Source organism: Gopherus flavomarginatus, chromosome 9 (assembly GCF_025201925.1).
Source record: "Gopherus flavomarginatus isolate rGopFla2 chromosome 9, rGopFla2.mat.asm, whole genome shotgun sequence".
NCBI classification, from domain to species: Eukaryota; Metazoa; Chordata; order Testudines; family Testudinidae; genus Gopherus; species Gopherus flavomarginatus.
This window is the reverse complement of record NC_066625.1, coordinates 16,881,179-16,908,769: the sequence shown is the minus strand read 5'-3', so window position 1 is coordinate 16,908,769 and position 27,591 is coordinate 16,881,179. Positions and strand designations below refer to the sequence as shown.

Below are 27,591 nucleotides of genomic sequence, written 5' to 3'. Positions count from 1 at the left end.
TTGAGCAACCATTTTCCAAACTTTGGGCATTTTAAGTTCTTTTTAGGAAGAAGTAAAATGATTTAACAAAAAAAATACAGGATACTAGCTCATTAACAGAATACACGTGTAGCCTTAAAGTTATAAATAAAGAGCCTCTCCATTTATGCTCAGGCCAAATCTACACTTAAAGGTTTTGCTGGCATAGAAATGTTGGTTTGAGGTGTGATTTCTCACATCACCACCCCCAACCATAGCTGTGTGTTACCAAAGGGCCTAGTATAGGTAACAGCTTTACTGTCAAAAAAAAAAAAAAAAAAAAAAAGTACTCTTGCTTAATTTGCTTACCGAACCAGAATGCTTATACCAGCAAGAGCACCTGTTTACTGGTATAACTGTGTACACTAAGACAATTTTGCCAATATACAGACAAAATGTACACAAAGCTTCAGCATATATTTAATAACCAGGAACCAAGTCCTAAATTTCGTGTTTCTCCTGCAACTTGACAACCTCTGTTAGGCTTGAAATGGGAGCAACATTCGTTTTCTGTAATTTTTACACATCCCTAATGCACACAGAACACTGACCTCTCATCATGGTAAGAAGATGTAATTTGAGCACATCTTCTTAAACCGATACATACTTTAGTTTAATTACACAAGCATTGTTAATGATGCACGATCTCAAAACTGAGCTCTTGCCACTGGATTTGCTAGCATGCAGTGACCATTGTGAGAGTCCGTGGGTGCACCTGCCTGGGCACTGGGATGCAAGGTAGCAATCGACAGCACAAGAACCATCGGACAACAGGAACTAATTGCTCACCAGTTTCATTTTTAAACTTTAAGCCATTTTATGATCCTGAATTACAACTTTGAAAATAAAGTTGTATAATAGAAATGTATCAAATATACGGAGCCAATGCTTAGCTTAATAGAAAGCCTCAGCCGTTATCCCTTTTACCAAGAAGTATAAAAAAGCTGATATACTAAAATTTAGAAAGGTAGCATCAATAACCAAAAAAATTCAACCAGTGTTAATAAAACTCCCTTTTTAGGTCACAACAGGCAAATAATCCCAGAACAGATAATTTTAAAACAATAAATTGAGTCCTATTTAAACATTATTAAATCAGCCTAAAAATGAACGGTCTACAGTGTTGTCATTAAGAACACATTGAAGCACTCACTTTTCCATTGGGTGCCAATGTTGTTGCTGCCCCAGAAAATTTGGAGGGATGTAACTATGCTTTAGCAATTAAGTTAAAAAATTGTCTGGTCAACATTAATGCAAGAGATCCCTACACAAGTGTACTGCACTTGCCAGACAAGTAAGTTGATAATACAAATCAAGTGTAAATTAAAGCAGATTTACATACCCCAGTTTCCCTCGAAAGCAGCTTTTTTGCTCCTGTTAATGTTTACCAGCCATAAGAAGCAGAACCTTTGGCTCCAAAGTATTTTCACATAGTCATAAAAATATGAATGACTTCTTCAGCAGAAAGGAAAATTCATCAAGGAAGTCTACTTCCAGTAAAACTGAGGTAGCACTGCTCTTTTGCATGTGATGCTTAAGTAATTTAGATACAAAGTGTTAACTACAATTCAGTTGACTGACAGGTACAGTATGTTTTCATAAATAAAATCCAACATTTAGTTCAATACTCCAAAAAAAGAATGACCTGAACTCATGTTTTTTGACAGTTAGCTAAAAAGGGGATTGAGACATATTACAAAAAGCAGTCACTTATATTGTTTTTAGAGCCTTATTATCTGGGAATTAATGCATTTGTAGTTAGCAGTTAACACTGCTATTCATATTGGTATAAAACCTTAAAATTAATATAACCTAAAATTTCAACAATGTAAACAGCACTACACACAGTACAGACCTGCCCTGATAGATATGGGATACAAAACTCGAATCTGGCACTGTATAATTTAGCAATGTTAATTTAAACCTAACAAAAAGATCTACATTGTGCAAGAAATGTCAGACTTAATACTAATCTGAAATCTTTTTTTAAAAAAAACAACAAACAACTGTTTTTAACTTGTAGTCAGGGTCAAATATTTCAGGGCAAGAGTTAAAGGTAACCAAAATTAAGAAAGTGCCTAAACCATGATACAGCATTTTAAAGCCCTTTCAAATACAAGGCAGAGAAAGGTGTAAAGTAGAAAAATCTGGAGCCTCAGTAATTTCCAGAAAGGTCCAGAGTTTACATTTAATGAAGGGCAACAGGTTATTTCCATCACTGCTGCTTAAATGCTGTTAAGTCTGTTCTTCTATACCCGGACCCTCTGTGTCTGAACATGTAATATATTTGGTTTCCTCTTCTTTTTTCCTTCGTTCCATTTCCCATTCCACAAAGGTATCAAAGAGACTAGGCCAGGCCTCATCTTCACTGTAGTTGCTGAGGTCTGGTCCAATCACCTGAGTAAAATTTAGAAACATGTTCCATGTGTCCCGGGAGATTCCCTTGATTCCTGAGGGGTTCTCAATTAGGAAGTTTAACCACTGGTCCAATATAGGGGGATTATTTTGGGTGAAGACTAACTTCCAAAGGGCAATGGCTATTTCCCGATGAAGAGACCTCTGTCCTTCCTCAGAGTCCAGGCCAAACTGAAAGGTGAAACGATAGAGATCCTTGAATTTATCTTCTTGTTTGGCTTCATTTAAGAGGCTGGGGAACCTAGAACAAATGCCATCAATGCTGTCTGCATTTATTGCTTTGCAGCCCTCAAAGAACTCCTTCCTATTAGCAAAAGAAAAACCATCTGTTAGTACCTTCACACAGGCAGACTATAAAACCCTATCTGCATATAGCTAGTTAGAGCCAAAAATGGACCTCCTTTGATAAGACCAGTAAGGCGAAGTACTGCAAAAATCAGCACACCCTCACCTTTCATCTGAAGTATTTACATGTCAGCAGCGAGAGCTGCTAAGTAGCCTGTTCAGGATGAAATCTGAATTTTAAAAGTTTGTAATTACTTTTGAATCCAAGTTTGCAGCACTGTTAATGGCACCCCAGGAGTGTAATTTAACATTTGAAAGGGATTATTGTGTGCAGCCTTCACTACTGCCTGAACGGGCAATGCTTTGTGTTCTTATCATCTTTACTTTTAAGTGACTTTAACACTGGAGTGATGCCAGATTGGCAGGCTTGAAGGCTCCCTCTTTTTTTCCCCCGCAAAGCATAGTACAGGCAACATCAATGCAAGCTACCCTGGGTGCCTGTCCTAAATAATGCTTTGGGGACACCACTCTCAAGGGGCAACTTCAAATGCAGTGATCCTTCAGTATTTTGTCCCTCTGTCAAGACTGCAAAATGAGGGTTCTGGCTGTGCTAGTCCATGATCAGGCACCTGCTCACTGGGCACTGAACAGAGATCACCAACTCAATTTACATAGGCTACTGAACAGTTGTATACAAATGGTCTTTAGTTCCTACAATCTAGGGACATTTTTAACCTGACAATCTACAGGTAGAAAGCTCTGTTCTACTACTAGCTCTATAACTCATCCAATTCCCATGGTTAGGTTTCATACGATAATGAGCAGATTGTGAACTTTTCTTTGTGGGCAGGGAAAAGACAGCAATGAGATCTTGGATTTCTCTGTTTAGAGAAAAAATAGAAATCGTACTTTAAGAAAATCTACACAATGCAAGCCAGACTGTCTGAAACCTACTGCTACATATGGTAGCTATTCTGCTGGTGAAAGGATGTCACTCTGACAGTCTGCAGCAGGAGCAGCATTATATTGGCGCTGAATGGAGCCAGCCTAATAGTTGTGCAGTACCATGCACAAGACTTGATATACCAACTCCTTTATTTCCCAGCGGACATGGCTAGCAGTCATGAAGCAACCACACAAAAACAGAAAAGTTATTGGGCACTGTAATTTCCTAGGACAAAGTGCAATAATCCCGGAGACTCCTGTTGGTAGTGTAGTACTGGAAAGCCCAACCTCCAGCATCTAATGTGAGGCTACCCATTAGTGTGCTATGCAATTAGTTTTACTTAAATCTTTTGAAATTATGAGCACTAGCTATTTGATTAAAGCTACTACATATCTAAATATTCGGAAGAGAAGATCTGTCTTCACTGACTGGGCATTGAAAAACTCAGGATTTTGGTTGGTTTGTTTTTTGTTAAGTATACTTGTGGGGAAATTCTGCACCACTGCGTCGGCACAGAATTCACATCATCCGCAGATTTCTTTGCTTCCCCGCAGAAAAATGACTTTTTCCCTAAGCAAAGGAAAGCTGCAAGAGCAGTCATGTGCCCGCCCACCCCCCCCCCGCGCAAGCAGCGCTGGTGCATGGTTTTCATCAAAGGGTGGAGGGAGCGGGGGATGCCCTAGCCTGTGCCGGTCAGACCCATCCCATGTCCACCCAACCCCCATGCATCCAGACTCCTTATAACCAGACCCCACCCCCACACCTAGACCCCTCCCCACTGAGCCTCACCCCCTTCATTCCCAGAATCCCACACACACACCCAAAATGCCCTTGCCAAGCTCCCCCAGCCCCACCTGGGGCTGGAGACGCCCCAGCTTGTGGCTCCTACCCTGCACTGGACTCACCTGCTGCTCCTGGCTGGGCTGAGGAGTGTGGGGAAAAGCACACTTCCCCTGCATAGAGTGGCCAGGGCCGGGTCAGACCCACCCCCAGAAATCTTTCCTGGCTCTGCACCCTGCCCCCATTGCTCTTAAGGCATGGGGGGAGAGGTCGCCCATCAGCCCAACCCCACGCATCCAGACTCCCCCACACCCAGACCCCCCTGCTGAGCTCCCCCATTTCAGAGACTGCAGAGAGGCATGGCCCCAGGGTGTTGCTGGGGCAAGCCTGGCCCTTGCACTGCATCAGGTTTGGATGCAGCCTCACTGCAGAGTCTGTTTCCGGGGGGAAGGAGGGAGGAAACTGCAGGGTGATCTTCCACCTCTGCGCAGCCAGCCTCCACATTTTACTGACAAATAAAATTTGCAGAATTTTAAAATATTGTGCACAGAAATTTTTTGTTGGTGCAGAATTCCCTCAGGAGTATAAGTAGGAGTTTGCACCAGTGTCCTTGAGGGAAGTTACCCTTCTCCTCAATACTGTGAAATGTGCTAAAAGGCAACTGGTTGCCACCCTCCACCTCAGAGAAAGCTACATTTCAGTGGTGCTGTAAATATATAGTGTTTAAAAGCATTGCTGCTGAAAAGCGTGAAAGACACTATACAAAAATGTAAAAACATTTTGGCCTCGAGTTCCTAGAATGCACAAATGCCACGTACAACACTGGCAGCCTGGTAACCTTGTACAGGAGATGAATTTACTTAGTGTGCTGTTTTATCAGAATGGTAATGGAAAGTAATTAAGTGCAATGGATTACACAGATGTTAGTAGCTAACTTTGTTACATTTCTCTTATTTGCATTAAAGTAGAAATCAGTTTCAGCAGGATCTAACATTACTATTGAGTTGGTACTCAAGAGGATAAGACAGTGTGATATGTCAATGTTATACTGAAGTTTAGAGATTTCTAATACACTTTTCACCATAGGCAGTATAATTTCTGAAGTGTGCCTTCAAGCACAGAAGACTGAGGTGTTGCAGAAAATGAATGGCGTTTCCTTTCATAACTAATTTTTTTTTGCTTAAGTTCCATCAAATTATATGAAAAAGAAATAAGCATGCAAACTTAACAGGGCTTCTCACCAGCATATAGAAGATAAACATATTTGAACATATAAAATATTTACAAGTGCTGTAGGAACTAACCTTGTAAATTTGCACATGGTAGCTGCCTGGAATTTCCAAGCCAAGACTAGCACTTTAAATTCAGTGGGGTCAACACAGAGGTCATTACAAAAACGTTCCATGCCTTCTTCTAGTATGGCATCTTCTCGTTCATCCTTGTATCTCCTAAATAATTCCCCAATCCTTTGAACTGAAGATTCCTCTGTGCCGGAAACAGGCTCTTTCTTTGCATCCCCAGAGAAAGCTGGAGGCTGACTAGAATCTAAAGCAGTATCTGTTTTCTTTGTCCCATTGACAAGTATGTCACCAGAGGATTTCGCACATACCGAGGTATGTTCTTCTTTGTGAACTGCACTTCTTTTGCCATGAGACTTGCTGCTAGATTCTCTATCTCCATTTTTGCTGCCAAGGGTGGAAGAAGGATTCTTGCACTTAGTGACACACTGGCCCATGTTGTTGCAAGCCCAGCTTTTAGAGCAGTCCCCTTCTGATCAGACGCCCTCTCAGCTGCTGTTCAATGAACTTCAACATGCCATCAGCGGGAGTCGACTAACCTGGAAATAAGGTTTAAAATCAAATCACTGTTTCCCCACGGAGACCATATTAAGTAGTTAAGTAACATTCACAGAAGAATAAACAAGAGACTAACTTCAGGAGTTTAAGCTTTGCTTATTGAAGAGGAATAATGTACAGAAAGTTAGTGTATGCCATAAATACAGGCAATTTCAACTAAGGTCCGTGCTTTACCTAGAAATCAATGCAGCTCACTCAGCAGCTGCAGTATACTAACGGGTCCTAATAAAGGAAATTCCTAAAATTCTTACTGTAACATAGGTTACAAAGAGGTTGATTCATGTGCAGAATTCATCAAGACAGACTACTCCAACCCAGAAATATTTTAGAGGAAATCATTTAAAAAACCATGATACATTTAACATATAGAATACACGACTGTGAAACAAAGCAACCTAAGCCAAGGACACTACGTTCTGTCGGAAACCCCAGCATTAACTTTGGCTTTTTGTTGGCTTTGGTCAGTTTCTGACCAACATCTGAAATCTAATTTTTTGTTGTCGTGTATGTATGCATGCTGCATGTTTACAGAGGGGGAAGGTGGTTAAAAGGGGACACGCATCTTTCCTGGAAGAGTATAATACATATTTAATAGAAGGGCTATTCATGGCTTCAAGTACCTATCCCAGTCCTTTGGGAGAGAAGGAGTATGAGGGACTGCAGGGGGATTTTCCAATGAAAGTTTCACACATACACTAAGGAGTTAATACTCCCAATTTTAGTTTATAAATTTAAACCAAAAACCATAATTTCTTTCGTAGCCATTTCATTCTAATCAAATTATGAAAGTTATAACTTTTTACAGCGCGTATTTTACCCATGCAAAAAGATTCAGATTCAAACTGAGGCCATGTCTACATCTAAAATTTTGCAGCGCTGGTTGTTACAGCTGTATTAGTACAGCTGTATAGGGCCAGCGCTGCAGAGTGGCCACACTTACAGCAACCAGCGCTGCAAGTGGTGTTAGATGTGGCCACACTGCAGCGCTGTTGGGCGGCTTCGAGGGGTTTTGGGGAAGGCGAGAGCAAACCGGGGAAGGAGACCAGCTTCGCCGCGGTTTGCTCTCGCGTTCCGCGAACCACCCTGCAAACCGCAGGGAAGGAGACCTGCTTGCTCGGGTTCGGGGAACGCGAGAGCAAACCGGGGAAGGAGACCAGCTTCGCCGCGGTTTGCTCTCGCGTTCCCCGAACTCCCCTGCAAACCGCAGGGAAGGAGACCTGCTTGTTCGGGGAACGCGAGAGCAAACCGCGGCGAAGCTGGTCTCCTTTCCCGGTTTGCTCTCGCGTTCCCCGAACCACCCTGCAAACCGCAGGGAAGGAGACCTGCTTGCTCGGGGGTTCGGCGAACGCGAGAGCAAACCGGGGAAGGAGACCAGCTTCGCCGCGGTTTGCTCTCGCGTTCCCCGAACAAGCAGGTCTCCTTCCCTGCGGTTTGCAGGGTGGTTCGCGGAACGTGAGAGCAAACCGCGGCGAAGCTGGTCTCCTTTCCCGGTTTGCTCTCGCCTTCCCGGAACCACCCAGCAAACCTCAGGGAAGGAGACCTGCTTGCTCGGGGTTCGCGGAACGCGAGAGCAAACCGCGGCGAAGCTGGTCTCCTTCCCCGGTTTGCTCTCGCCTTCCCGGAACCACCCAGCAAACCTCAGGGAAGGAGACCTGCTTGCTCGGGGTTCGGGGAACGCGAGAGCAAGCCGGGGAAGGAGACCAGCTTGATTACCAGAGGCTTCCTCAGGTATGCTGGGATACCTGCTTATTCCACGGAGGTCAAGAAAAGCGCTGGTAAGTGACTATACTTGATTACCAGCGCTGGATCACCAGCGCTGGATCCTCTACACCCGAGACAAAACGGGAGTACGGCCAGCGCTGCAAACAGGGAGTTGCAGCGCTGGTGGTGCCCTGCAGATGTGTACACCTCCTAAGTTGCAGCGCTGTAACTCCCTCACCAGCGCTGCAACTTTCTGATGTAGACAAGCCCTAAAAGAAATCCAATGACAACTATCATGCCAAGGGGCAGCAGTTTTAGGGCTTAAACATTTAGGAAAATCAGAGTAACTCAAAGTACAGAATTGTATATGTTATTTCTCCTCCTCCAGTCCACCAGTCATAACTATTGGCTTGTATCTTGCCTCTGTCAATTAAGCAACAGCCTCCAATGAGAAACTGGACTTTTAGTGCCTTTTCATTACAGCTTCCCTGTTACTTTACTTCCACAACATGGAACCAGTGAGAGATGAGAAAAGGAAGAGTAAGTAACCAGGATAAAATATAAAAAAGGCAAATAGAGAAAGAAGCGTTATTCCTTCCTGCCCTTTGTTCAGGCTGTAAGTGCTTCAGGACTTGGATCTGGAATTGTAAGGCAATTGCCAGTTACCACTAACAGATTGCTTCAAAAACTCAGGGTATGTTTACCCTGCAATCAGAGGTGTGACTGCAGCACATTAGTTACTGGAGCTAGCTTGTGTCTAGCTAGCACTGGTACCAACAGCAGTGGTGCACAAACAGCAGTGCTTGCTAGCCACCCAAATACGTACCCAGCGTATCAGGCAGGCTTGCACAGCCTGTACAGAAGCCTGTGCTGCTGCAGCTTCGTTGTTCTAGGTACCAGCACTAACTAGATTAAAGCTAGCTGGGGTATGTCTACATGTGCTGCAATCAATCACACACATCCTGTCCCCCCAGTGCAATAGAGACATACCCTTAGAATAGATCCTCTTCCTCTAGAGGAGTCTTTAATAGGGAATGACTATAAACTCCAGAAAACTAATTCAACAGAAAAGGTCATTTTGAGTCCTCAGATAAGCAACAGCAATTTAATCAATATATTTTCTCTCATCCCACAAGCAATAAATTCATATATGTTTATCTTGCTTTGACCATTTGTTCCGATGGTGGTTGGTAAGGCTGTTAATTTCACAGTTCACACAATAACTGTAACTCACCCATTACGGCTCTTTTTCCCCCTCTAAAAACAATTTTTTCCCCTCATTATCCCATTCAGTTTGCTAGACTGTAGAGATGGAAGAGACTTCTTAGATACCGGACATGACAAGGAGCAGGCATCCTGTAGTTTCCAACATTCCAAATCCTTGACATCTTTTAGGTAATCTGCATCGTTTACATACCGTTTGTATATGGGGGCAAGTATCCATTTAATGTTTGTAAAGACTAGCTCTGATTTAATAATGCTATCTATATTAGTTCATATTTTTAAGGGTTCGCTTAGTCATTTTTATTTTTCCCCCATTATTATAAAGGGCAGCTTGTTTAAAAAGCCAAATGCTACTTGACATTACTGTTATAGATCTTTGACAATTAAATACACAATCTGTCTGGTTCCATTGCTCCCATCTGCCTGCAGGTCCACTTTGCCACTTTCCCCAGCAGTTTGCATCAGAGTAATTTCACTCTACTGAAAGTCAATCAATTTTGAATGGAACACTACTATATTGAATGCAAATTCCAGGATAGCAACTCCCTCCCGGATTTACTTAAATTGATCGGCGTCTGAATCCCAATTGACTTGTGAATGGATGGCTAACAGCTCTATCACTTTCCAGAAGTATTATACAGTACTTAAGTAACTGAATAATGTAGCTACCACAGATTGTGCTTTTGGTTTTAAGTAAAGCATGCAAGAGAAACTGAGGAAAATAAAAATCTAGCGTTACAGCAAATATTTTTTAGAACAGTAGGCTTTTGGCAGGGTATAAACCATCATGCATATGGATGTAAGACAACCTCTAGCTGTTGGGGGTTAGGAACATTTTGCCTCTGGGCAGGATATCCCATAACTGCCTACTAGTGCAGGTAGTGGCCCAAGCCAGAGGCAAGATACTGGATGGGTCACTACATGGGTCACTGATCTGATCCAATATGGCAATTCTTATGTTCCTATGTATCTAGAAAGAAGAGATGAAAGTTCACATTGCATGATTGTGATTTACATAATAAAGCTGTACGTGTGATTTTTGTTCTCCTGCTTCCTAAGTAATGATTGGTTTCACCACAGAAAAAGATTTGATATTTTTAAGTCTGGTCATGCCATTTTTTACAATACAACAATGTTGATCTCATTATTACTCTTCCTAATGAAAGTGATTATATTACATAGCATGAAGGTCTCAGTCAGTTAATGTTATCAACAGACGCTGTAGGTGAGAAGATCTTATCGTCATGGTAGTTTCAGAAAATGCTGTCGGAAGTTAGTTTTAGGTTAACCTATATTGTGCAAATTAACCAAGTCTATTGTTTCAAATAAGTGCTTACCCACGCACCTCTCCTCTTCAGAAAGGATTTTCCTCTATTCCAATCCATCTGTCTTTTATTATGAGACTAGCTGTCTGTTAGCAGTGCTTTACTAATAATAGCACAACACCCACACCAGCAGAGCCCAGACAGTGTCAGCTATTTGTCCGGTAGTGGAACATCTCCCTTCCCTCTACTGAGTAGCTGTTCCAAAACATAATCCTACCTACAGACATCAGAAGAGATTTAAAGTACCACTGTTGTAATTCCTCACTTCTCTTGTAGTATAGGAAACCTGAGGCAACGTTCCAATTCTTTTGAAGTACTCTTGCTCCAAAAATAGCAAAACCAGCTTTAAAAAAAAAAAAAAAAGCATCCAGCTACCTCCACAATCAATTTCTCCACATATCTTGTTCTGCAACTTTCTGGTTGTTTTCCAGGGTTGCTTCAGTGTGGGAATGCTGTTCTCACACTGCTGGATCCACTCCACTTGCTTGCTAGTCTTTTTTGCTTCCCATTCCACTCGTGTTTCAGAAGTGCGAGATGCACCAGAATGGGATGGAGAAAAGAAAAATTGTGCACTTGGGAAATAATATTTCTTATTGGGAGAGATGGGGCAGAAGAGATCCAATCGCAGCGTCAGGAGCTATGGTGAGAGTTCAGACTTTAGTGGGGATCAGAAGAAAATTGCTTCTGATTATAAAATGAGCATAGGAAATAAGCAACATGATCTCAAAGTGATTTAGCTCATCTAGTATGACCAAGCAAGCACAAATGAAACTTGAGGAGATGATTCTGTTAGAATGTTAATATGAATGGGTACATAAAAGGCAGAGTAAAAAAATATACACTAAACATATTTATAAATGAGTTGCAATTTGATAAAAACATCAGGACAAGTAAATAATGATAAAAAACTAGAGGAAAAAGTTGTAGGTACCACTAGTGATAGACTACTGCTACTAGAGAATAAAATCTGGGACCAAAATCTGAGGAAATCAAAGCCACAGAATACTGTATGCCTGAAGGGTTTTGACTACTCAGCCAGCTGTTGAGCAATAATTTACAGCTAAGTATGAATCATCCAGAGATGTCTATGTTACGTGGAAGACAGGCTCATGAACCAGAAAGTGGAGAATCCAGAGCACCATTGTGAATCTACTTTTTCCAACCAGAAGGAAGCAACTGAGAACCCAGCAGCTGGTAGTCACTACTCATAAGTAAAAGCCCACCACTAAGAATAAGATTTGCAGACCTCAATATTACCCATGAAATAAAATTAAAGAGGTAGAAACCATTAGGAAGATCTTATTAATACAGCCATTAATTTTAAACAGTGGGTAAGAAATTAACTGGGGGAAAAAGTGGGTAAGAAAGTAACTGAAGGGAATAAAACTGATGAACTGACTCCTTCATAGAAATTATTTTTGAAGTCAAAGAAATGGGAACATTCCATAAGAAGGGCAAAAAGCCAGCAAGTTTCGGGGTTTGTTAGGCAATGCTTTAAGTTTAACTGCAACCACTAATATAATGGAACCAAGAGTGAGACAAGAATCCATTAACACCTGAAGAATAATGAAGTCCTGAGCAACAAATAGCATACAGTTTATAGAAGAAAAATAGCACCAGAATTTTTAAAATTCAAATTTTAAAACTTACAAAATTCAAAGGAGAGCAATAGGACAGGCAGGAGGTGTCGGGGGAAACCCAAAACAGATCTCCCTTTGTTGCATGAAAGAAACAAAAAGTTTAGGGATTCCCACTACAAATGGAAGTTCAGCCACACTAATTGTTATACCCCTTTCCATCGTAACCCAGGGAGTATACTCCATGGTGACAGCATGGCTGAAGTTCTGCAGGATTTCCTCACTGTCTCAGCATCTCCCAGCAAATCCATAAAGTTTCCAACAGAAATTAATCCAGACTCCTACAGAATCCTGGATGTATGGCATGACAATATAGTATCCAGAGGGGCAGAGGCTGAGGAGAAACTACTGGGCGTAGCCTGGATGTTCCAGCTCTGTTCAGAGGCTCCAGAATGCATACAATTTCTTAAGATACATGTAAGATGGTATTACCTCTTCAGGCTCTTTCACTTTTCCTCCTATTCCTTCAAGGTTTCCACCTTGGAAACTTTACAGATGTCAACTCTAGTTATCTTACTCAGAGAAGAATGATCAGGCTGCTCTAATAGCAGTTTTACCTTCTCAAATGTCTATTAAGGGTCACAAAGTTTAATACTTACATAATCTCAAATCCATGGGGGATCATTTCTTTTTTTAAGTTTCCTTCAGACTTCCAGGTCTCCACGTGGAATGCTCTAAAACAAGAGGACTACTCAGAAATCTTTACACTTTAAAAGCAGACTGCAATAACTGTAAAATGCACCTTTAAAAATACAACCAACTACTACTATACATGAGAACACCTGATGAATTTGCAATTTTTTTTTACACAACTGAAATCTATTTGTTGTAACAGCAACATTTCTACAAACTAGGTAGCCTTTCAATTAGTAAGTGATTACAGCGATATTAGCCAGCATTAGCTCAGTTTCAGAGACAATTTGCATCAGACTACTACATTGTTATTTGTACCCAGAATATAATTAAAGTATCGGATACAGCAACAATATTTTATCTCAATGGAAGTTTCAACTTACAGCCATTTCAGTAGACTGCGCTTTTATGACTTTTAGCAAGGTGTTTCATTTCTTGCATTCAAGACAAGTTTGAACGCATACTTTAGTATATGCACCAACCAGCAAATAGTAGTGAGTAAGGGGACATCCAATCCCTAGGAGAACCAAATAAATACCACTTTGAGTGTAGCTCTACTCTGAAAAGGGACCGCCCCCAAAAAGAGTATTGTAAGGCTCCACGTTTATTGTGCCTCATGGACTTCCAGATAAAACATGGGCAGGGTATGTCTAGACTAGAGGTGGAAAGTGTGAATTGCTCTGAAGGCAACATACACACACTAGTTAAGCATTAACACACAAAAATACAAGCAAAGCCGCAGCAGTACAAGCGGCAGGAGGCACTAGACAATGACCTGAGTAAGATCCTGTCCAAGACCACAGGTACTTACTGCGTGTGGTTAGCCTCTCCCGCCAGTCGCACTGCCACAGTTACACTCGCACTACCATTTTTGGCGCATTAGTTCTGATCAAGCTTGTGCAGGTATGTCTCCCTGAGCTGGAATTTACACCCTTCAGCTCCAGTGCAGACATAACTATCTTTCTTGGTAAATTGAGGGTTTCTTAACTCCCAGTCTTGCAAATTCAACCCCAAATCTGAAAACCAGGCTGGGTTCTCTTCAGCTTATGCAGCAGAAGTTCTGACTGCAGAACCTACTCAACAACTGTGTTCACACACAAGTTAGAAAAAGAATCTCAGCTCACTCTTCTGGAGCTGCATCGGCTCTGCAGTACTAATAAGAGTAGTAAAGAAGCACATATGGCTCAGTACATTCAGGGAGCAGAATCAGTTGATTGAGAGGTGCCACTTCTTGGCTCGCTGTTTAGATTGGAATGGCTTGTTAAGAAGCAAGCTGGAGACTTGCTCATACCCATAGAGCTTTTCCAATGGAAAGCAGTAGGGAGTGGATGGGGAATGACAGTCCATATTTCCTTGAACTGCTTTTGACCCCCATGCTGCTCCAAGTACACCAAAAAGAGAACTAGTTCAGGGTAAAGCAGCTTCAAAACAACATAGTTTGAATAGTGCGAGTTCAAGGAACTGGGCATCTGGGAGCATCTAAAAAACATCTCTGAAGTTGTCAGGGATTTTTTTTACTCATTCAAAATAGAAAAAAAATAAGGAAAGAAAGAAAAAGAAAAATATTCATTTCATTACTGAAGTGCTTTTACCCATCCTCTCGGAAAAACAGCACAGAGACAACATTTTAACAGTTTTTATATATTCCACATTTATGACAAACTGTGCTTTAAGCAATTTGACGGGGGAAAAAAAGAGACTGCTTTTTCAGGGAAGGGCTACACCGTTCAATACTTACCTGAAAATATCAAATCTATGTCTCCAGTTAACTACAGTACAAAATGCAAAGAGTAAATTTAGTTCTGGAAAGACCAAAGACTGATGTAATTCAAGCCTAGCTAGTGAAAGCCAAACGTTTTCCAGGGTATCGTGAAGTAGTTTCCACCTTGGCTGACCTGTGGATATGTACTATATAGTGCCAGATGCCAGCAATTTTAACATCTGTTAAAAGAGTCACCTCCAACCTTTCCCTAGTTATTTTTAATTCAGTTGTGTTGCAAATTGCTGGGTTCAAACTGCATAGTAAGTACCCTGGCGCTTGTATCAATCTCTAAATAGCTCCAAACATCAAGGGATAGTTGGTTCCAGAACGACTCAAAGCTGGTATTTTTTTAACAGAAGTTCTTACCACTGGTTTGCTAAACTTGTAAGGTTAGACTTACCACGCCTCACAACGCTAATGTGTGGGATTTAAAATAAAGAATAAGCTTGAGCTAGCAGCTAGGGAAGTCCCAGCTACTCGAGTATATATTTAAAGGTCCTCCAGAAGATCAGAGGTGAGGGGGCAATCTACAATTTAATTAGGTCCACGGGTTAAGGCTACAAAGTTATGGTGGTTATGTACTACTGTCAGTTCATAGCGTCTTCCTCACTGGTGTCAACAGACATTTTTCACCAAGGCCATTTAGAAGATGGCCCTTAACTTTTTAGTTGTTTAGTACTCTGTGGAAAAATTATTATGCAAAAAGCCATCAAGAGCACTATATCTTCCCTCACTTTTCCTCCCCTTCTGCTGGATATCATGCAGTGGTTTTAAGACTTTTTGGCATCTCCTTCTGGCTTCCTATACTTCCCCATTTTGGTACCTTGGCACGCTTGATCTCTGCAAGAAAGGGATCGTTTTAATATGGAAAGCAGCCAGAGGCAGAACTACTAGTGTTCTAGTCACTTTCCTTCCAGGTGTAAGAGCTTCTGCAGTTGAGAAGGAAACAGTTATCTTTGCAAGGAAAACAACACTAGTATGATCATACTCTTTTTGCCCTCTTCAGCAGGCTTTATATACAAACACATAGAGGCGGACAGAAATGGATTTGGGACATGTTTCCACTTGGAAGGCTTTGCCAGTACAAGTATACCGGCAAAGCACTCCTACTGTGGAAAAAAGCTTATACTTGCAAAGGTGCACTTTTGTCAGCACAGCATATCCAGCCCCAGTCCTCCTCTCTCCTCCCATCAAGCAAAATAAGCTAAACTGGCAGAATAACCCATCTACACTAGGGGCTTTTGCCAGCTCAGCTACATTGGGGTCAGGGATCACACGTCTTCACATCCCTGCCAGACATAGCTATGCCTAAAAAAGTTTGTTGTGCACAACTGGCCTTAGTCCCGTCCACTGCAGAAGTAGATCTGTGTGCAATATTTCACAAGGAAGCCTGAAAAGAGGAAAGGTTTTTCAGGTTTTGTGGTAATTGAGGAGCTCTAATCAGGTATGCTGAGGTTCAAGAACCTTTCAGTGACCCCGAGAAATGTTATGAATACGAGTGAAACCACTCAAGTTCTGGTTTTGCACAAATACAAGCCAAACAAAATGAAGCAAAATTTTAATGTCAGATGAATTTTGCTTTGAGTTTTGGGTCCAAACCCAGGGCATGTGAACCCAGATGAATCAAAACTGGAAAAAGTTGCACAAATTTCTGCAGACAGAAATATTTTATTTTAGGGTGCAAGATTAATACACACACACACACACGCACGCACACACACACACACACCCTGTGCATGAGACCTATTAAAAGAGAAAAGTGATTAGGATCACACAAGCCTCCCTAGTCTGTCTTTGTATGAAAGTGATTGAGTACAATTTTGGCTGCTGCTGCTTGTGGGCGAAATTATAGTGTAATCAAGCGATGGAAGAGCTGAACACCACATTGCTCAATCAGCAGGCGAGTTGGAATTTTGAAGCCCACAAACTGTTAGGATCTGCTGAGGTGAAGCTCTCTCAGGGGAATCCTCAATTTAAGTAAGAAAAGTTATTTTAAAGTTGACCTAGATAGGGAAAGGAACTGTGGAATCAGGGGACAAAACCCCCACCTTTGAAATGTCATCCTATATTTCTAGAAGCCAGTTTACAGCAGGTCCAGAAACTCTCTACAACTGCAGCCAATGTTTTTTGGGCCAATTAGCTATGCCAAGAATCAGAATTGCAGACACTTCATAGTAGCATGAACTGTGACCGTCTTCCAACATCCATAGCTACCGTGCAACAAGTCCCATAATAGCTGGGAAGTAGTTAAGAATTTGTTAAATGATCATGTCTAGACATTGTGTTAGCAAAAGAAGTCGTCTAGGAATGTACCATTAAAGAAAGTTTTCCTTCCATGCGCTCCGCACAGAAGACACCTACTCTGCTATGTTCTTTATCCAAATGCATACTATGAAAGGGAAAGAGCAATAGTATAAAATGCCAAATGCTTCCAAATTGCAATAAATACAGTCTAAAAAAATTATAAGTAGGTGTTTCAGCCCATCATGTTGTGTTAATTTTAGAACAAGGCTAGCTGAAGAAAACAGACTGAGGAACAAAGTGAAACATGATATGACTTCTATCTAAAAGACTGGAGTAAAAGCACTGACACATTCTGTACCTGTAACCCCCTATATTCCTCATCTGTCTATAATTGTGATATTACATACAAAGCATGCTTATAAGGAATCAGGGTGAAGAATAGGATCTGCTGAAAGTCATTTCTCTATCCATCTATGTATATCATTAACGCATAGGAAGTTATGAGAATTGTGTTGTATGGTTGTCACTAAAACATGCTGTAAGTTGGGGAAACAGCCAGATATTATCTCCCCAGAAGCAACAGCAAGGAATGTAACCAAAACCCAGGCGGGGTGTCCAACAACCTATCCACCACCATTGTCCAGCAAGAGAGCTACAAGTCAATGATTCACCTGCATCAGACCACACCAGGGGAATTGCTTAACCTTGTCTGGAGACTCAGCAATGCCCCCAGACATGCTTGGACTTTTGCCCCCAAGCACATGGGACTGAGGATATAAAACAGACACAGTGACCACATGCTGGGCCTTTCTCCTTCACCCACCTATACTGCAAGTAACAAGGACCCTCTGAAAACTCCAACTGAGGGGACTGGCCCAGATTTCAAGGATGAAATCTGTGTACTATGAACTGCAATATCCAGTGGGGTGAGAAAAACTGCTTAGTCTAGTTGTTGCCCAGCTTAATAGGGTTGAGAGTTTAGACTACATGCTTGTATTTTAACTTCTTTTGGTAACTAATTAAATTTTTGCCTATCACTTAAAATCTACCTTTTGTAGTCAATACATTTGTTTTACTGTTTATCTTTATCAGTGCGTTTGCCTGAAATGTGTAGTAAATCTGCTCAGGTTTTGCAAAGGCTGGTATATACTCACTTTCCATTAATGAAGGGGTGAACCAATTAATAAATCTGCATTGCTCATCTTGAGCAGTGCAAGACGGTATATTCCTGAAGTGCAAGGCTGGGAGTGGGAGGAATTTTGGCTCTGGTGCCTTTCTCTGTGAGACTCATGAGTGGCTCTGGGAGCATTCACACAACATAGCTGGGTATGGGGTCTCCACATGCGGTCGTGCTGAGCGATAACAGCACCTGGAGGGCTTTGCTGCTGGTCACTAGCAGGCTGGAGAGAGTTCAGGGGGCACAGTGGTCCCACAGTCCCAGGCTGCATCCTGGAGATCCCGTCACAGGTACTCACAACTAGTTTTGTTCTTTAGAAGACCCATTGCTTGAAGTTGCCTTTGGATCCCTTTGCTTTTTCAGCAAAGGCAGCCTGTCACACTATCCTTGCATTGTTTCTTGGATGTTTTCCTTCTTCCAAACCTCTATCTTTTATGGCCAGAACCACAAAGTAACCACGGAGTTTGTTTCTTTTCATTTTCTATTTCTATTGAACATCATTTTTTAAAAGTTTACAAATCCTTTAGACACTGGTACAACATCATGGGCTATATCCTGTACTTGTAGGTGGTGAGCTGATGACTTCTTTGGTCTTCTCCATACAAGCTATAATCCTAAGAAGCCCATCATGCAAACCCAGAAGCCTGCTTAGCACACTAGCTTTTCTTATTACAGTTGCCCTCAGAGGCTCCATCTAAGACTGAGCTAGGCTCAGTACAATCACATAATGTGAAACAGACTTTGCTTTGAAGAGTTTATACAACCAAAATAGATAGATAATGGGTGGAGGAGAACCAAGCCACAGCCAGATGAAGTGACCACTCGAAGGTATGGAGTCTGTTAGTGGCAGAGTATGAACCAGAACCCGAGTCTCCTGCCTCCCAGGCCAGTTCCTATCCTGTAGATACTTTAAAATGACAACATTTTAACAAGTAAATGAATATTTCTTGCATGATACTCAGATTTGTTCCTCTTTGCTTCAGAAGCAAAGATGTTTTTACTGATAGCACCAGTCATCTCCAGCTATTTAAAGATTAAAGGTCTATTTTCATAATTCCTTATTGGCTTCACTGGCAACTCTGGATCCTTAGCCACTCTGAAAAGTCAAGTCGTAAGCCTGATTTTTAAATGCTAAAATACTAATAGCCAAGCATGTTATTTCCAGAGTTCATTATAGGCTTTAGCATAACTTCATTGCTACTTGAGGTTTCTAATACAGAAGTTATGAATAACCAAAGTAGCACACCAGCACAGCCACTAGCAAAATTAGCAAGTAGTTGAAACAGGCTAAGCCGTGATGCCATCATATTGCACAAGCTAAAGGCAATGAGGCTGCAGAGTAAATGATAAATGTAAGGTACAACAGGAAGGTTTTTGATACTGATGTGCAGAATCCTAGATTCATAGATTCTAAGGCCAGAAGGCACCACTCTGATCATCCAGCCTGACCTCCTGTATAACAAAGGCCAGGGAACTTTCCCCAAAAAATTCCTACAGGAAATTTTAGAAAAACATAATTGTAATTTAAAAATCTTCAGTGATGGAAGATCCACAAATTTTGGTAAACAGTCCCAATGGTTAATTACCCTCACTTTAAAAAAATTGACCCTTATTTTCAGTCTGAATTTGTCCTGCTTCAACTTCCAGCCAATGGGTTTGAAAGTAGCTGGACTGCAAGCACTCACTGAACATTATCGATCTGCCCAGGACAAAATAGAATCTGTAGACAACTCTGCCCAGACTATAGTCAAATCGACTTGAGTAAGAGACAACTCCCCTCCCCCACTCCCAGCAATAAGCAAATGTAATTGTAAGACTAATTTTTTAGACTGCAGTGTGAATTAAACATGTTTGTGGGACTTAACCTGTCTTACTTTCCTTACGAATTCTTAGAAGCTGTGAGACTGCTTCCATTTTATAAGAAAATTAAATCTAGTTTTGGTCAAAGCCAAGTAGGTCTGTCAATGTAAATATATTTAATTTGTTCCTATATGAAGAAAATAAGAGTACTGGAAAGCAAACAACTGCCGAGTCATGTATAAAATTGAACTTTTCTCCCCAAAAGCAGATTCCCTGCTTCAGCTGATTAATGGTGGGACATCTTGGCATGAGTGGGAAAGCCTCAGACTGTAGGGTAGTAAGGTTGGCAACTTGTTGGTCAAGTTGTAAAAGTCTAAAAAGAGGAAGATGCCAAAATACTTAATGAAGTCAGGTTTTAGAATTCAGATGCTCAGAGAAAGTTTACAAAAACTTAGCTATTCACCTTAATATTTTCATTATTACATTGTAATTTACATGTTAGCACCATACAAGAATTATTTGTCCTGGGCACAGTCAACTCCGAAGGAAATTCCTTGATTGGTCTGGGGACAGTATTTAAGTTTCGTATACGGGATTGTTTTAAATAAAATCTTAAGGTACTTGAAAGTGATTAAGAATAAATATTTAACGAGAGTATATTTGGACTTCTATACAGTTTATTTTTAAAACAGAACCTAAGAACAGCCATACTGGGTCAGACCAAAGGACCATCTAGCCCTGTATCCTGTCTTCCGACAGTGGCCAATGCCAGATGCTCCAGAGGGAATGAACAGAACAGGTAATTGTCAAGTGATCCATCCCCTGTCGCCCATTTCCAGCTTCTGGCTAACAGAGGCTGTGGATACCCTCCCTGCCCATCCCGGCTAATAGCCACTGATGGACCTATCTTCCATGAATTTATCTAGTTCTTTTTTTGGTAAGTAAAGGAGAAACTGATACTAAACTACCTGCAAAGGCCTGATTTCCAAGTTCTGCTTTCTGTATTACTGTTAGCAGCATAAGGAATGCAACCTCTGACTCTATTTAGAAGTTAGCAAAATCACCTTCAATAGCTACACCAGAAATATAGAACCCTTGAGTGCCTGAACTCAGGTTATAACCAATAACAAAGTCTTTTAGTTCTCCTTTAGAAGGTTTTGGTTGGTTGTTTTTGTGTTTTTTTAATAGCTTGAAACAGCACAGGCATTCTGATAATAGCTTGGCACTTAAAAAAAGGCAGCTTTCACTTACTTTGAATTCATTAGATGATTGTTCACTTTTGAAAAATTAAAATGTACCACCCATACTAGCTACACTCTTTATTAATGCACAGAAAGCATAAACAACATACAACTTCAGATACAGATAGTTAAATATGAAGCTTGGATACTTTATGCATTTCATCTTCAGCAGTTCTAAAGCATCTATTACAGTAGTGTCTAAATACTGAAAAAGTGTACTGTGAGGCCTTCCTATATTGAAAATTCTGTAATGCAAACATTTAATATCCAGCTTGAGAATAGTACCACTGTATACAAATACCCACAAACTAAGGGAGGTTTGAATTCAAACTTGTTTGCTTGAACCCATCACTAGAAGACAAACACACACTCTTGATTTTTTTAATAGTAATCTCTAATGTCTGAAGAGACTGGCCTTTTCCCCTTCCCACAAGGCTAACAAAGGGTCAGAAAGCAAAAAGCAATTAGATTGAAAAAGCTAGGAAATCCAGAGTAAAAATTGCTGCTCATCCACTTTTGTGCACAAATAAAAAAACAGAATCTGTATCACACACTCCTGTTGAGCTCTGTTTAATATTTATGCCCAGTGACACATTAACAGCAGCATGACAGCCTTAGCTATCAATTTGCTCACTTTTTCAGCTTAGCTTTTTGGCTATAATGGAAAAACTGACAGAAGTTTAATAGTAGCACTACTGGTTACTAAAAATTTTGCCTGCTCTAAAGCACATATTACAGAAGTAATGGTGCTATTTAGAACTATTCTGTGAAATGTTGGTAAAGTACCATAGCTAGGGCCCTACCAAATTCAGGGTCCATTTTGGTCAATTTCACGGTCATGGAATTTTAAAAATAGTAAATGTCATGATTTCACCTATAAAAATCTGAAATTTCAGTGTTGTAATTGTAGGGGTCCTGACCCAAAAAGGAGCTGTGAGGAGATTGCAAGGTTATTGTAGGGGGGTTGCGGTACTGCTACCCTTATTACTTCGCTGCTGCTGGAGAGCAGCAGCTGCTGGCTGAGAGCCCAGCTCTGAAGGCAGAGCTGCCCCCAGCAGCAGCACAGAAGTAAGGATGACATGGTATGATACTGCCATCCTTACTTCTGCGCTACTGGCTGCAGAGCTGGGCCTCAGTCAGCAGTCAACACTCCAGGGCCCCCGAGCTCTGAAGGCAGCAGTGCAGAAGTAAGGATGGCATGGTATGGTATTGCCACCTTACTTCTGCACTTCTACTGGTGGAGCACTGCCTTCAGAGCTGGGCACCCAGGCAACAGACACCGCTTTCCAACCACCCAGCTCTGAAGGCAGCACAGAAATAAGAGTGGCAATACTGCAACCCCCCCGCCACTCCCTTTTGGGTTACGGCCCCCAATTTGAGAAACGCTGATTTCCCTTGTGAAATCCGTATAGGATAGGGTAAAAGCACACAAAAGACAAGATTTCACAGTCCATGATGCCACGATCATGGCCGTGAATTTGGTAGGGCCCTAATCATAGCTCATGCTTTAATCTAGTCTGACTTCCCTACACTTTGTTCAGTTGTCTGCAGTATTACTATAAATGGCCAAAGAGTTCTTGACTATATTTGAGCAATAGTGCCTCAAGCACCATTCTTCCACTGCCCAAATGCTCCCATTAAAGAAAAACTTTTCTAATATCTACCCTAATTTTTTCCTTCAAGATATCAGTTCTTCTTCCATCACTCCACAATTAAATAAGTCTCTAAATAATTCCCATTCATGTATCTATCTTGAAGGCATTTATAGACAACATGAGTATGTTGGATTCTCTATTCTACAGAAGCATAGCTTCCTCAGACTCTCTTCAGGTCTTAGCCTCCAGTTCTTGGATCACTTTTATTGCCCTGGTTTGTAATTCTATCATATTTGAACTGTGAAGTTCAGAACCTCACACAGAATGTCAAGCGAGAGGTATATAAGGCTATACAAATACCTCCCCAGTTCTATGGGTGATCCCTTTATGTAGGCATAAACAACACATATTGGTTATATTTGCCATAGCATCAGAGCTGCAATTTCATATTTGGTTTTCCAACTAGCATCATCTTAGGGCTCTCAGACTCTCTGAATAACGGAGTTGCCACTGCTAAGCAGTTCCCAAGACACTATGTCATGGCAGGATGAAGTTACAGTAGATGTCAGCTAAAGGATTATAGTTAGCACTCTTGGGTTTACTGACCTTAATTTGTAACTACTTAACATTCCAGCACTATAAGTATTTGACTCTTATGAGACTTCTAGACAAGATAAAGAAGACTCTTGCCTGTCAAGATAACTCAGTTGTATAGAAGGCTGCCTAGAATTTGTACACACTCTTCAAGAGAACTAGTATATTCTGTTTACTAGGATGTTTAGAGGGTAAATTGCAGTTGGCTCTTTACCAGAAGCCAACACATGCTAACCTACATTACTATGCAATTACCATTGTTTCAAGTTGAGATACTGTGTCATTACTGCAGAATAACCTACAGTCAAGTATACAATTAATCCATGTCACTAGTGAAGATAATCCACAAAACAAGCCACTTAAGATAGTGTTTGAAAAAACTGCTAGACACTCAACAGCCAGAGGACAAAGCCTGCCAGTCGGGGCAAATAAAGATGAAGGAGACCGAAAGATAAGAGGCAACCCCTTAATGAGAAACCCAGCTGCATGGAAGAAGGCAGGTTTTCGGATTCCTAGCAGGCTTGCTACAGGGCTCCTTTGTATGCACTGGATAGTAAGTCTCTAATAAGAGGTCCCCAATATGGTGCTGGGGCATCTAAGTGCACCCACGTACTGGCCAGCAGACAAGCATCCGCCAAAATGCCGCCGACCAGCAGCGTCATCCAGAGGCATTGCCGCCAAAATGCTGCTGATTTTCGGTAACATTTAGACGGCAATGCCTATTGACGTTGCCGCTTGTCGGTGGCATTTCGGCGGATGCTCGTCTGCTGCCACGGTCCTCCATGGCTCGTCCGGCACCCACCAGACGAAAAAGGTTGGGGACCACTGTTCTAATATGTCTAAAGTGTATTCCGTCATCTCATTAGAATCCAGGATAGGAAAGATCTTTCCTCAGCCTTAGTTTTGTGAGTGGGAAGACTCTCCATTACTCTAACAATTCCCAGCCTCCACTTTTGGTGTCTTTCCATCCCAGCCAACAAAAACACACTTAAATATTTCTAGACTACTCATCACAAAACAGTAACAAAATGCCTAATAGAACGGCTCAATTGTTTCTGCTGTTTGTACTTTTTACAAACACAGCAGAATGAAAGTGTGTCAGTTTCACCACTACCCACAGGGTTTTCAATAATAGTAGTGACACTAACCAATACCTCCCACATCAACAACAGAGAAAACCACCAACACTCCTGGAACGTGGGGCAACAGAGGCACTGACATTGTTTGCAGAGTCCAGAAGACAGCACTGGACCAGTTTACACTGGATTCACTTTTGGAATGTTATATTCACAGCGATAGAGGCTAAGTGATAACTCAGAATATTACTTGCCCCCCATCCCATTCTATCCTCCCCATCCATACACATATTCATGGAACATAAGGTACAGGATTCCATCTATCTCCTACATAGGGCTGCAAGGAAGAAGCAGGCAGAGTTCTCTTCATTACCCTCACTGACATATATAGATAAGAGGTCAGAATGTGGTCCTTTGAATTTGAAGCCTGTCAGAGAGTCTGGCAGCCTCTATCCTTTGGACAGTGCTCCTCCCAGTAATCTTTTTTCCAGGCTTACAGAAAAAGTCGCCCTAGATTTTGTTGCCCAAATCACCCTTTCATCCCGTTATTTATACTGTTGCCCTCCTTCGTGTCAAATGCTTAAGATCATAGCACTGAAGTGCTATTACAAAAATTTATAAAACCCAATGAGTTATAGAAACTACTGCTATGATCACAAACTGAACACATCAGCCCAGTTTATCATGAACAAGACAACACTCATCTAAGAGCTAAAGCAAATCACTGCATTCTCAAGGCCAAACCAAACCCCATTTCTGGGATCTAGGGGCAAATTAGCAATCATACAGGTTATCAGTCTCAAGACTAAAGGAATCACAAGAGCATCAAATTGAGCTATCAAAGAGTATTACTGCTACAAGTACACCCTTAGTATCTCAGAAATCTTTAAACAAATTTATGAATGCTGAGCTCTAGCTCATCATTAGCTATTATGAAATAATTAAAATAAAAAAAATACTGTATATCCTGAACTTTCCAACAAGTTTCTAACACCAGTTGCACTGGAATTAAATCGAGTTTATCAACACAAATCAAGAACTCTACCGCCTCTGTAGCTCCTTTCCTTCCACCTGTGCTAATACTGATACTTAGTTGCATACTGCATGTTGCCTTTAATCTGAGGAGCTATAAAAGCTCTTCACAGACCCTTAATTAAGCCTTACAGCACACTTGTGAGGCAATTTTTTTTAAACAAATAAGAAAACAGAGCCAAGAACAGATCTCATGACTCCCAGCCCTACGTTTTAGCCAAGAGACCATCCTTCTGCTCCTGATAAGTACCTGGAAAGTGAGTGATCAGAGACCCAGCCAAGTCTTTATTAGAGTTCAGGCACACTCAAGAAGCACAAATGTTCAACATTACTTCTTTCCACTGTTAGTCCAAGTCAAATAGTAACAACTACTAGCCACATATTATATGTTTAACTTGATGCTAGAAATTTGTATTTAGAAAAAGATATCTTCCGACCATTCCAGTCAACTCCTTCCCCAAATTTAGAGGCAGAATAATTAGTTTACACTGGAACAATCCTGAAGTTGAAAGGTTGATCACAAGATTATTAGGAGCCTTCAGAAAATATAGTACTGGCTTAACCTGAAGTTCTTCCTTAAGAGCCAAATATCAAGTATTCGAATATGATACTCTCTAGCAACTGTGAGGTTAACAAAAAAAGCAAAAAAAAACACCACCACAACCCATACCACTGCCTAAAGGGTGGAATAATTAATTTAGAAAAATGTTCTGAAAAACAGACAAATTGCCACAGAAATCAAAGATATCCATGTATTTTATAAAACATAGCATCAATTGTTTTAGCTATGCTGCATAAAGAAATCCAAGTATTCCTTTCAATAATCATAGTAGGAAAGAAATAGTCTTTCGAATTAATGTTTGCTTCAACATTGTTTACACAAGTTACTCCCAAATTGTTATTAATAATTACTTATAATAATGTCTATATAACCTAAACAATATGAGTGATTAGGGTACATTTGCCACTTCCATGGTCAATATAAATACACACATGATGTATATGGGACTCTAAAAACCTGGCTGGATGAGGTCAGCATTTTCAAATAACGGAAACAAGACTAACTTCACCCACACATACTTTCTGAAACATACTATGAACGTGTATATATACACATCATTTAGCATTAGATTATTGCTAAATATTTCTAAAAGAATACCTTTGTGGAGTGTGTTTATGAGCCAGCTGGTGGCCACCCTTCACCCTAAAGATGGTTGTATTTCAATAACGATGTTGATAATTTATAGAAAGACATTTTAACATCCTTGTTCATAGCACCACAAACAAAATATGACCATCACTTCAACAGATACTATGAGTTAATCACTAATCCCCTTGGGGCCAGGGAACTAAACTTCTCTTAAGATATTTAAATGGCCTTCAAGTAGGAAGATCATATAAATAAAAGAGGTGAAAAAAAGCACACTGGACTGGAACGTTAGATTACAGCATCACATTTCCTAGGTATGGAACAAAAGTAAAGGGTGGGAGGATTTAGTTAACACACATTAATACCGTGGGGTTCTCTCTATCACCCCTGGTCCTGATAACCTCCAATGGCTCCAGAGGAAGAGTCTGTTTCTGTTTAAGATCTAACCCTGTAACCGCTGTACCCTATACCTCTAAGAGGGGGATGTGGTGGGGAAAAGAAGATAGGCAGAGGAACTATTTGTAATCAGAGGGCTAGCGGTAGTTATTGTTGTAGGGACTTTAGGATACAGGATGCTAGAAAAGACCCCCATTCAGATGGCAAAGGGACAGACACAGACCCACCCTTCCCCCACCCCGGTCCATCGTTAAGAGATACAGATACACACCCCCCCGCACACACACACACACACACACACACACGCGCGCGCGCGCACACACACAACCCTGTAAGAGAAACCGAGATCCCACAACTTCTCCCCACTCTCCCACTCGGGGGGGCAGAGACCCCACAGCCTCCCCACGTTTGGGGACAGAGCAATGGGCAAAGACCCTCCCCCACACAGGGGGCTGGAGAGTCTGGTTCCTGAACTGGGGCACTTAGGGATGATTCCGGTGAATGGTGCTTCTTCCCAGCCCTATTATCTCCTTCCCCCGACCCCATACAGCCCGCCTACCCCTCCCGGCCCCCACAGCCAGCACAGGCAAAGCCTCCCTAAAACGGACGGGAAGAGATAGGGTCCAATTCACTCACCCTCGGCAGCTCCCAGCCAGACTCAGCTTCGACCCCCTCCCTCCCCTGCATCACTTCCGGGGGTGAAG

General features: G+C 41.4%; 1 protein-coding gene across 2 annotated transcripts; it reads right to left on the bottom strand.

Annotated features, from left to right (window-relative positions):
* Positions 1 to 416: 416 nt before the first annotated feature.
* On the bottom strand, positions 417 to 27,564 carry DCUN1D3 (defective in cullin neddylation 1 domain containing 3). Of its 2 annotated transcripts, none has more exons than XM_050968749.1 (4): positions 27,524 to 27,564; positions 12,787 to 12,861; positions 5,749 to 6,281; positions 417 to 2,737 (listed from the first exon to the last, which is right to left on the bottom strand). In XM_050968749.1, the coding sequence occupies exons 3-4, from the start codon at positions 6,177 to 6,179 to the stop codon at positions 2,254 to 2,256; spliced, it is 915 nt and encodes a 304-aa protein (XP_050824706.1). In that variant the 5' UTR covers positions 6,180 to 6,281; positions 12,787 to 12,861; positions 27,524 to 27,564; the 3' UTR covers positions 417 to 2,253. The 2 variants fall into 2 exon arrangements, with proteins under 2 accessions (XP_050824706.1, XP_050824705.1); XM_050968748.1 differs by lacking the exon at positions 27,524 to 27,564 and adding an exon at positions 26,501 to 27,093.
* Positions 27,565 to 27,591: the final 27 nt, after the last annotated feature.